General features: G+C 35.7%; 3 protein-coding genes across 3 annotated transcripts; 2 read left to right on the top strand and 1 right to left on the bottom strand.

Moving 5' to 3' along the window:
• Positions 1-3298: 3298 nt before the first annotated feature.
• On the top strand, positions 3299-4561 carry LOC121730265 (MICOS complex subunit MIC19). Its single transcript, XM_042119242.1, has 3 exons — positions 3299-3501; positions 3705-3953; positions 4354-4561. Exons 1-3 carry the CDS (start codon positions 3397-3399, stop codon positions 4468-4470), a joined length of 471 nt encoding a protein of 156 aa, XP_041975176.1. The 5' UTR covers positions 3299-3396; the 3' UTR covers positions 4471-4561.
• Positions 4562-5795: 1234 nt separating this feature from the next.
• On the bottom strand, positions 5796-6610 carry LOC121730309 (pre-rRNA-processing protein esf2-like). The gene is made up of 2 exons (XM_042119294.1): positions 6271-6610; positions 5796-6180 (listed from the first exon to the last, which is right to left on the bottom strand). The coding sequence occupies exons 1-2, from the start codon at positions 6497-6499 to the stop codon at positions 5837-5839; spliced, it is 573 nt and encodes a 190-aa protein (XP_041975228.1). The 5' UTR covers positions 6500-6610; the 3' UTR covers positions 5796-5836.
• Positions 6611-7655: 1045 nt separating this feature from the next.
• LOC121730243 (replication termination factor 2) lies at positions 7656-9449 on the top strand. The gene is made up of 4 exons (XM_042119206.1): positions 7656-7807; positions 7888-8067; positions 8324-8530; positions 8873-9449. Exons 1-4 carry the CDS (start codon positions 7739-7741, stop codon positions 9368-9370), a joined length of 954 nt encoding a protein of 317 aa, XP_041975140.1. The 5' UTR covers positions 7656-7738; the 3' UTR covers positions 9371-9449.
• The last annotated feature ends 258 nt before the right edge of the window (positions 9450-9707 follow it).

Genomic DNA, 9707 nt, shown 5'->3' with positions numbered 1-9707 from the left:
CATGGATGTGTATTAAATATGTGTATCATATAATAAAAAATCTTAAATATATGTATAGTATAAAAAGTATTAAATAAATATCCGTTGTCTGGTACCTGTAACACAAGTCCTTCAGGTACTTACCACGGGGCCAGACTGACGTGGTGTGAAGCCAGCCATGAGCCATGAGCCAAGTCTTACATGATTATCAACTTATGAGCGAAATGTATTTGGCATAACTGCGCCTAAACTCTGGGTGACTATAATGATAATATGTTACAAGTCACGTATAATTAACAACACGGTAAAGGAATAGAATATCAACTTGGTGTACATTCTAATTTATTTTTACATTAAAATCAAAATATGAAACGAAGTGCTGAGAGTCTCAGCACTGCCAGCCAGCCTGAGACTTTAAATGAAGCGGTCGAGGGTTCTACAATTTAAGTTGTAGCGAGCCGCGTCGCGCGCCGATCAGACAGAAGAAAGTATGGCGGTGGATGATAGTAGGGACCGGCCGGACCGGTTATGCTAAGCCCATTGTGGTCAGTTTTTGTACCCCCGCACCCCCGCCCCCCGCAGATCGCGCCATACCCCTCCCCCGTAGCTCCGCAGCTCGCCAAATTATTGGACAACACCCGAATGTGGTTGAAGATTTGAATTATAAGCGGGGCTTCAGGATGTTGATTGTGAACACAGGAAGTTTTTAAACTATTGATTTGAAATTCCGGAACGAAAAAAAACTAAACGCGAATTATAATTGTTTAAGTTGATAAAAATGCTATATGCAATTAGCTTTACCGCGGCTGTCTCCGAGTGTCACACGTATTTTTTACTATAAAATACATCTGAATCAGCCAAAACTCATGGCTTAAATACACCTTAGGCCGTTTTTTTGGGATTTTTTTGCAGAAGTTTATCTACTCGCTATAGAGCTTTTAATTGGTTAACGAACAAAAAACGTTAAAAACCGAGCATAAAATATGAGTCGTATTAGGTCCTTCGAGTCAAATGAGTCAGATTAATCCGAAAGGGTTAATTTAAAAAATCCTATTTTACAGAAAATAAACCCTAAAATGGAAAATTACACTTGTTACTAAATCTACACCAAAGTGGTGCAGCTACTAGGCTACTCCTTCATGATGTCTTGAGAGTGAACTCTATTCTCAAGAGTTGAGACACTCGGTTGTGTTGGCGGCTAACCCAACATAGAGACATACTAGCTATTTGACCGAGCTTTGCTCGGTATTCGATAAAACACGAATAAAATGACATTTTCTAAAAATGATTCCTAGAGATATCCCATTTATATAAGAATTACTCGTTTAAAGATATACTAGCTGTTTGACCGAGCTTTGCTCGGTATTCGATAAAACACGAATAAAATGACATTTTCTAAAAATGATTCCTAGAGATATCCCAATATATACAAGAATTACTCGTTTAAAGATATACTAGCTGTTTGACCGAGCTTTGCTCGGTATTCGATAAAACACGAATAAAATGACATTTTCTAAAAAATCTAAAAAAGCTAATGAAACACTCAAGTTATGATTGCGCTATCGCACTGTAAAGTAAGTCTTCATGGTTTTCAAGTCCAACCGGATATTTTCTTCTTTTTTTCTAAAATCTGACTCGAAAGACAATGAAGTCGATGGAGGTGTTCAGCCTTTCCCCTTTCGGCATCGACTCTCGTCTCTCCTTCGATAATAATAAAAGACTAGTCATCTATTCTAGTATCATAAAGCTATCCATCACTGTGTACTGTGTACTGGGGTACACAATGGTCCACGATGGCCCACTGCAGCCATCTTAGACTGTGGCCTACAGTTACGATTTATATTTAATTACTGCCTGGCAAATGGCAATCCACTGGCCAACGTCCGCCATCATGGCTTGTAGTGGGCCAACATGGCCAGCATAGATATTTGTGAAGAGGCACCTTCACGGGGAATTACCGAATAAAAAATGTTATTTACCCTAAATAATATCAGTATGTACGACATTTTCTCCGGTTAACTCAGTTTATCGGATAATAATATTAATATGGTAAATGGTAATAAATAATAATGGTATATGTCGGAGGCCGGACTGACCGGAGCACGGATCTCTACTCGTTAGTCGTCAGCGTCACTCGTCATGTGCGCTTTTATAATTCTGGGCGTCACGTTATCGTGGAAGCCGACTTTCACAATAAAGCGTTGGGTACCTACGTTAAATGCCCTTTTGTGATTTTACGCACCGGCCACCGCGGACATTTTGTGCGGTTCAGAAGAGTGCAGTAGACGTCGTGAACCGTAATGTGAGATGTCCTCCGTGCACGTTAAAAAGTTATCGTCGACGGAAATTTAAGAGCGTCTTCATATATTTCCATACTGTATATCGTTTTACCGCGGACGTCCACGATATTACCGCCACGTCCAAAATTAAGTATAAAGCGCACAATAGGTAATATAAAAATTAAAAGTATAACTTTGTTATAAGCGCTGCCATCTGTTGTAAAACGTGCAAACTACAGTCTGTCAAAAAAGTCATGAAATTAAAAAGTGGCAACATCGTAGTGTCATCCCTTTCAAATCAATCTAAGAAAAAAGGGATGACACTACGATGTTGCCACTTTTTAATTTCATGACTTTTTTGACAGACTGTACATACGGTTTTTTTGTAATGGAGCTAAAAGTAATTTAATTATTTTATGGCCCTTACATACCCAATATCAATTTTAAATTATTTATCAAATCCGATTTTATATTTAAATTTTGGAAGCCTTTAAAAAGACTAGTAAAGTAAAAACCTTGAAGCTATGGACCAACCATTTTTAGCTTGTGACTGTAAAAATAATTAAGTGAAAAAAAATAATGACAGATGTCAATTTTCCAAAAATAGTCTTGGGGTTTTTTGGAAGAATGTGAAAGAGTGATGTTGTGTTTTTATATTATTTTCCTAAAATTGTGTTATCTGGGTTTTTAATGTGTAATATTGGTAGGATATTAACCATTAAATATTCGTTATCGTGCACAAGTGTAGGAAAGTGATGTAATAACCAGAAACGTGCTCTTTTGTGTTCCCTCCAAAACTCCATCAAAAGTTTCAGTAAAGCGTCCTACCACTTTACTGAGTCGACCGACTTGACTTCTTGACTGTATTGACTTTATACTTAGACTTTGACTAGACTTTAGACCTGACTGACCTGACGATAATATAGAAAAAATTGTATAAAGAATATTGTTTTCCCGCCATAATATTATACTCGACACTGGCCATGGTTATAGCCGAAGTGCCATTATATGAAAAAAAAAAAAAAAATAGTCTTTGCTCCATCTTTGCTCTTTGGTTACCGTAAATTGTCAAAACTCAAAATGATTTTTTGAGATAATATTTGCCGATGAAAACATAAATTTATGATATTTATTTACCATGGGAGGCTCACAAAGCACTCGAAAGCTTAGTGTCGACAACGATAACGCCATACAAGTGTCTCAAGAAGCATTAGACCGAATACAATCACAACTCAGTGCAAATGTAAGTAAATTACAATATTACATAATATAAATTAGTGTCAAGACTGTAAACTAACCTGTGTTGAGATGTTTTTATTACCGAAATATTTGGAGCAGTTTTGCCTAAAATTCTTACATCTTCGAGTCATTGTTTGACATAATATAACCTTCAAAAGTGAACCGCAAAAACCAATTTAAGTCTACATGTTTACGCTAATGTTCTAGAAAATCGAACAACCAAGTCCACAGCAGTATGCGCCACCACCTCCAGTATATGATACACAAAAGCATGCAGCAGAAGAAGCTTATTGGGTGCACCGCATAGAAAACTTGAAGAGGGCCCATGAAAAAATTAATAGTGGAATGCACATAGAATACCAGAAAACTCTTAAAGAAGCAAATGAGTTATTTGAATTGGTAAAAGCAGATAAAATCGCCACCAAACTACCTCCATGCCAAGAAGAAAAAGCTAAGGTAACTTTACATTTTTACATTATTTATGCTTTAATAAAATATTGACTCCTGATTCCCACTAAATTATTTTTCTCAGTAAAAGAATTAAAGTTTCTTAGAATATGCTTTTTTCTATGTGTATATTAACACCTCCATTGTGAGTATCACAGACACAAATAGATTTTCAATTGCTATTATATGGCAGCCGGCTGCCGCTTGCGGATTGAAGGGTTAATTTATTTATTTGGTGTATGCAATGCCATTGTTATTTGATCTTGATTAATAAAAAGAATTTTATTAAACAAAGCTATGTATTAGACATCACAAGTATGTAAAGCTTAGCAAATTATTGACTTGTTTATTTATGACTTGTTTTATGTTTGTTTAAATTTTTAATTCAAAATGTATTACTCGTTTTCAGGTCCTGGAATGTTATTCCCAAAACCCTAACAAATCCCTGGTGTGTTCAGTGCTTGTAAATCAATTTAATGACTGTGTGTGCAAGAGCCGTCTTGCTGCGATCACTGCGAGCCCCTGAGCTACCGAGTTTATTTAAATAATCTGCAATCTAACACTAGGAAAGTATATGCAGTAGTTAATATTATCAATAAATTGTTTATTTAATGGTTTTAATTTCATTTTCTTGATAACTCAATCAACAGTGTTTAAAATAAGATGTTTTCTATCGTAATATTGTTATTCGCATATAGACCATGAAGATACTGGAGTCTGGACGAATTTTGGCACAGATAATATTATGGAATAGACCGCAGGAAAAAAAACCTTTTTTGTAGTAACAGAATAAAGTATTCAAGATAAAGCAGGTTGACATTTAACTTAATATTACTAACCCCGTGTTCCATTTGATGTTAAAAACAATCAAAACGCTTAAAATAGGAGGCATTTTGAGCGGTTTGATCATTTTTAACATCAAATAGAATGCGGGGTAAGTGTATGTAAAGCATGATATTCTTCATTATTTTTTATTTTATATATTATACAGATCTTTAAATCAGGAACAGCCAAAAGGAATGAACTCATGCTTATATAGCGATTATAATCCATATACTCTGTAGGTAATTCCTGCTAATTATTATCTATGATTGGTTTCCAAGGTAATAACAACTTCAGTGTAAACACAAGTCCAACTAACCTTGCTACATTTTACCTTAATATTTACATTTTACAAGCCAGATATAAATAAAGGTGAGACAGCCATGACAACAAAGAGAAAAATACCAATTTACCCTGGATTCCCAGAGCTGGAACGGTCTGATGTCAGCATATATCCCACCTACTCTAAGCTAGATCTTGATTAGTGAGTACCTACCACGTACCTACACACCTGAATTTTGTCTTGGCTTATGTATATCAAACTTGACTAAGTTCTCTGCTGTTTACTGTCTGCCATAGTCTCTACATATAGTAGATATTTGCCATAATTTTCTTCCTTACTATTCCAGCCGTGTGGTCTGTCGCCATCGTTATCATTGGGCAAAAGTCAAAATAACCAGACAATTTATGAGAGAACTTCAGAGTTTTGAGAGGTTGCAGCCTCTTGCTCTGGATGGTGTGAGAGTCCATCGTGAGTTCTCCCAGGGTATACTCTCCCACAAGATACCACCGAGGCGATACATTCAAAAACTAACTCCTGACCCATTGACATCCAGCCAAAGAATGAGGGTGGAGGAAATTATAAGCGGAAAAATCAAATTCAACTAATAACAGAGTCTGCTGATTGAACAAAAAAAAATTTGTGACATTTAAATTTTGTTTAATTTTATACTTAGATCACAAATATATTTAAATAATATTGCTCAACAAATTTTTGTGCAAATAACATCTTAGAAATGATACAGAATATTGTTAGCCAAAATTTTATTTGTTATATTTAGACACAAAACCTAAGAACTGTTGTTTTCCGCCATTTTTTTCTTCTTAATTTTTTTGCTCTTCTCAACATTTGCTTGAAGGTATGAAGCTTCTTTCTTAGCCTGTGAGATTTCAGCTCGTAATCTTTGTTTCATGGCTGCCTTTTCATATGCTAATCTTTCGCTTAGGTGAATCCATTTAAATCTGGGGATATATTTAATATTCCAAAGCATATCATAGTATCTAGATTTTTTTCTAGTTCCAATTTTTGTGTTGTTCAGATTGGCAGCAACTGCCTTTGCTATTTTTTTCTTTTGAAATTCTACCCAGCCTTCTGTGAACTGGTTAGGAACACGTTTCCTTTTCTCACCGGGTTCTGAAATCAAAATAATATTAATATGGTTAGATCCACGTTAGATCATCAAAAATGAAACCTAAAAGTACTTAAATAACCTCAAAAACTTACTGCTACTTGATTGTAAATATATTCTGCCGATATCGCCAAATTGGCTAAAAATTTCTCTTATTTTGGCTACATTCATGTAAGGCGGAATAGTGGAGAGGTAAATAATGCCTCGTTTCTTTTTTTTCTTCTTTAAATTCATGGTCGTGGATTCTGTAACCTCATCATTTTCAGTCTCACAATCGGACCCATTGGGGGGTACCCTTTCTTCGTCACTATTTTCTTCTGGCATGTTTTAATAAAACAAAGAGAGGCGTAACAGTGAAAATTTGTAAGAAAACAATTGTTTTGTAATAAATCTATTGAAAATACAATTTGTTTAGTCTTATGTCAGAGTCACATGTATGTTGACAGTTGACTCATGGCTGACAGACAATATCTGACAGGTGATGCTGACATATTTACTTTTTTGTTAAAAGTGATGTAGGTCAGTAGGTACAAAACGTACAAGAAGTCAAAACTCACACGGCTATTCCAAAAATCCAAACCAATGTCGGTCTCAAGACTCGCCTCTGGACTCTCGGTACTCACCACTCGGTATCGACAATCGAGATTAACATTTCTTAATCACGTCAGGAACAATAATGAATAAAACCTATTTTATTGGTCTTCGTCTACGGTCTACACGGCTAGACAGTAGACAGTTTAGACACCAGTCACCACAATAAGGTCTACACTGTACAGTGTACACTCTACAGTCTACACTCTTGACTTCTACAAAAATCTATTCACGATAAAAAAACAAACTGTCAGTTGTCACTTGTGTTTTGACTTTTGTGTTGTGAGTTGTGACTAATCTGTGGTTGTGACTAATCTGTGGTTCTGACGTCACGTTATCGCCCCAATTTAAGATGGCGCTGGAGTTTTGCCGGGAATGTGAAATGGTGATGTTGTGTTTTTATGTTATTTTCCTAAAATTGTGTTATCTGGGTTTTTAATGTGTAATATTGGTAAGATATTAACCATTAGATATTCGTTATCGTGCACAAGTGTGGGAAAGTGATGTAATAACCAGAAACGTGCTCTTTTGTGTTCCCTCCAAAACTCCATCGAAAGTTTCAGTAAAGCGTCTACCACTTTACTGAATCGACCGACTTGACTTCTTGACTTTATATTTAGACTTTGACTAGACTTTAGACCTGACTGACCTGACGATAATATAGAAAAAATTGTATTAAAGAATATTGTTTTCCCGCCATAATATTATACTCGACACTGGCCATGGTTATAGCCGAAGTGCCATTATAAGAAAAAAAAAGATGGCGCTAGCTGTCACGTCAAATGTCAATTCGTGAGCCGTCAAACTCTTCTAAGACGCATATCTGTCTACAAAATATATATACTAGTAATCTGTGTAGTAATCTGTGTTACTAGTTTAAATTTGCTCAGGGTACTGCTGTTGTTTTTAGCATTTTTAGTGCTGCAAAAGAATTGAAATTTCTTATTTATTCATACATTATAAATTTCCATCATGGGTTGTGATGGTGGTACTATACCAAGAAGGGACGAACTCGTTCGTTTGAAGAAGAAACCAGAACAGGTAAATTTTTAATGCTTTGTTTGGTCATGTATTCCTTGTAAGAACGTTTTCTTATTTCTATTACAAAATTTACGTTTCAGAAAGATAAAGATGCCGAGCGTTCGTTTAAGTGGCGTAATTGTGCGCTGACACAGCAGCCTTTGCAAGAGCCTATCGTCGCGTGCGGCTTGGGAAGGCTCTACAGCAAGAGTTCTGTACTTGAATCATTACTTGACAAGGAAACTAAACCAGTGTCTATTAGCCACATCAAAAACCTCAAGGTAGTTTAAATCGTATTAATGTTGCGCAATTGACAATATCTTATTGTTAAGTTCTGTCACCACATAAATCGTGTCACTCCTGAAAAGTTCCTAAAAATGACTTTAGCATGTTGATACATCTTAAACAATGTTAATATCACTAATATTATGGTCCTATCAATTACAATACAATAACAGATTTCAATTTTATAACGACATTCTACTAAACAGAGTCATAACTTTGCTTGTACTGATTGGTTTCTTCCGCATTTTACAGGATATCAAGGACTTGAAATTGATAAATAATCCCGCCTACAAGAAGACTGAGCATGCTGAGGGTGCGACAGAGAGCAGCGCCCCATACATCTGCCCCATCAGTGGGCTGGAGATGACGGGGAAGTTCCGCTTCATCTTCCTCTGGAGCTGCGGCTGTGTCCTTGCAGAGCGTGCACTAAAGGAGGTCAAACAGAATCTCTGTCATATGGTTAGTTAACATTTTTTATCAAATTATGCAACATTGCATTCACTCTGTTCTAGAATAAATAAGCTAACTAAATAATTATGTAACTCAATTGAATCACTGTGATTATTTTGTTTTAATATTATCTAATACTAGACCATAAATTCTTCTGAGATAAAAAGTATCATATGTCCTTTCCCGGGACTCAAAGTATCTACATGCCAAATTTCAGCTAAATCAGTGCAGCGGTTTAGGCGTGAAGAGGTAACAGACAGACAGACACACTTTCGCATTTATAACATTAGTATGGATGACTGTTACAATATTATATCTAAAAATGCTAATTATTCTAAACACTTGTTTCAGTGCCAGCAGCCATTTACAGATAATGATGTGGTTGTCCTGAATGGAACAGATGAGGATATTGTTAAAATGCAAGAGAAAATGGCCATACGAGTTGCAAGCAGAAAAACAAAGAAATCTAAAGCAGAAAAAACGGAGGTTAAAGAGGAACCATCAACTCCTTGCACTCAAACATCATCATCATCAGCTTCATCAGATGTCAAAACAGAAACCGAACCGCAGCCAGGTGGCAGTGGTATCAAAAAAGAAATGGACACAATACCACTGTCGCTACCCAAGTTCAATCCAAACAAACAAGCCCGAGGCCACTTTGGCTCATCGAAGCGAGCTTTTCCCACCCAACTGGAACAAGATCCATCATACAAGAAGACCAAAAAGGACTACAGTATTGCCAAAGATCCAAAAACAAGTGAAGTATACAAGTCCCTGTTCACGTCACATCAAAGTGACAAGGAACAACAGAGGGCCCATTGGGTTACGTACAATCCATTCTATAATTAATTAGTACCTAGTTAAATGTATACATAATAATAATTATAGACAATTCAAGGATGAAGACACTGAAAATAAAAAGTAAGAAATGAAAGACACTTTTATTTATAATTTTAAATTTTAATGAAAACATTAAATTGCATAAAAGTAAACAACATTGTAAAAGCTAAAAACTAAATATTGCACTAAAACTTATTGCATAATCATAATAAAAAAGTAATAAAAACTTAACGAAAGAAATGTTTAACAAAACATTTTTTGGCATCACAGCAAAATGCTTCAAAGCAGCCTCAATAAATTGGAATATATAGATGTTAAATTCGAAAATAACTACAAAACTTTACAA

Source organism: Aricia agestis, chromosome 9, assembly GCF_905147365.1.
Source record: "Aricia agestis chromosome 9, ilAriAges1.1, whole genome shotgun sequence".
NCBI lineage: Eukaryota > Metazoa > Arthropoda > Insecta > Lepidoptera > Lycaenidae > Aricia > Aricia agestis.
The sequence above is the reverse complement of the archived record's forward strand: the minus strand, read 5'-3'. Positions and strand labels throughout refer to the sequence as shown.

Coding starts and splice junctions, on each gene's coding strand:
- LOC121730265 (XM_042119242.1), top strand. CDS start 3,397: ATGGGAGGCTCACAAAGCACTCGAAAGCTTAGTGTCGACAACGATAAC. Junction 3,502..3,704: donor AATCACAACTCAGTGCAAAT/GTAAGTAAATTA, acceptor CTAATGTTCTAG/AAAATCGAACAACCAAGTCC. Junction 3,954..4,353: donor GCCAAGAAGAAAAAGCTAAG/GTAACTTTACAT, acceptor ACTCGTTTTCAG/GTCCTGGAATGTTATTCCCA.
- LOC121730309 (XM_042119294.1), bottom strand. CDS start 6,499: ATGCCAGAAGAAAATAGTGACGAAGAAAGGGTACCCCCCAATGGGTCC. Junction 6,181..6,270: donor ATATTTACAATCAAGTAGCA/GTAAGTTTTTGA, acceptor TTTTGATTTCAG/AACCCGGTGAGAAAAGGAAA.
- LOC121730243 (XM_042119206.1), top strand. CDS start 7,739: ATGGGTTGTGATGGTGGTACTATACCAAGAAGGGACGAACTCGTTCGT. Junction 7,808..7,887: donor TGAAGAAGAAACCAGAACAG/GTAAATTTTTAA, acceptor TTTACGTTTCAG/AAAGATAAAGATGCCGAGCG. Junction 8,068..8,323: donor GCCACATCAAAAACCTCAAG/GTAGTTTAAATC, acceptor CGCATTTTACAG/GATATCAAGGACTTGAAATT.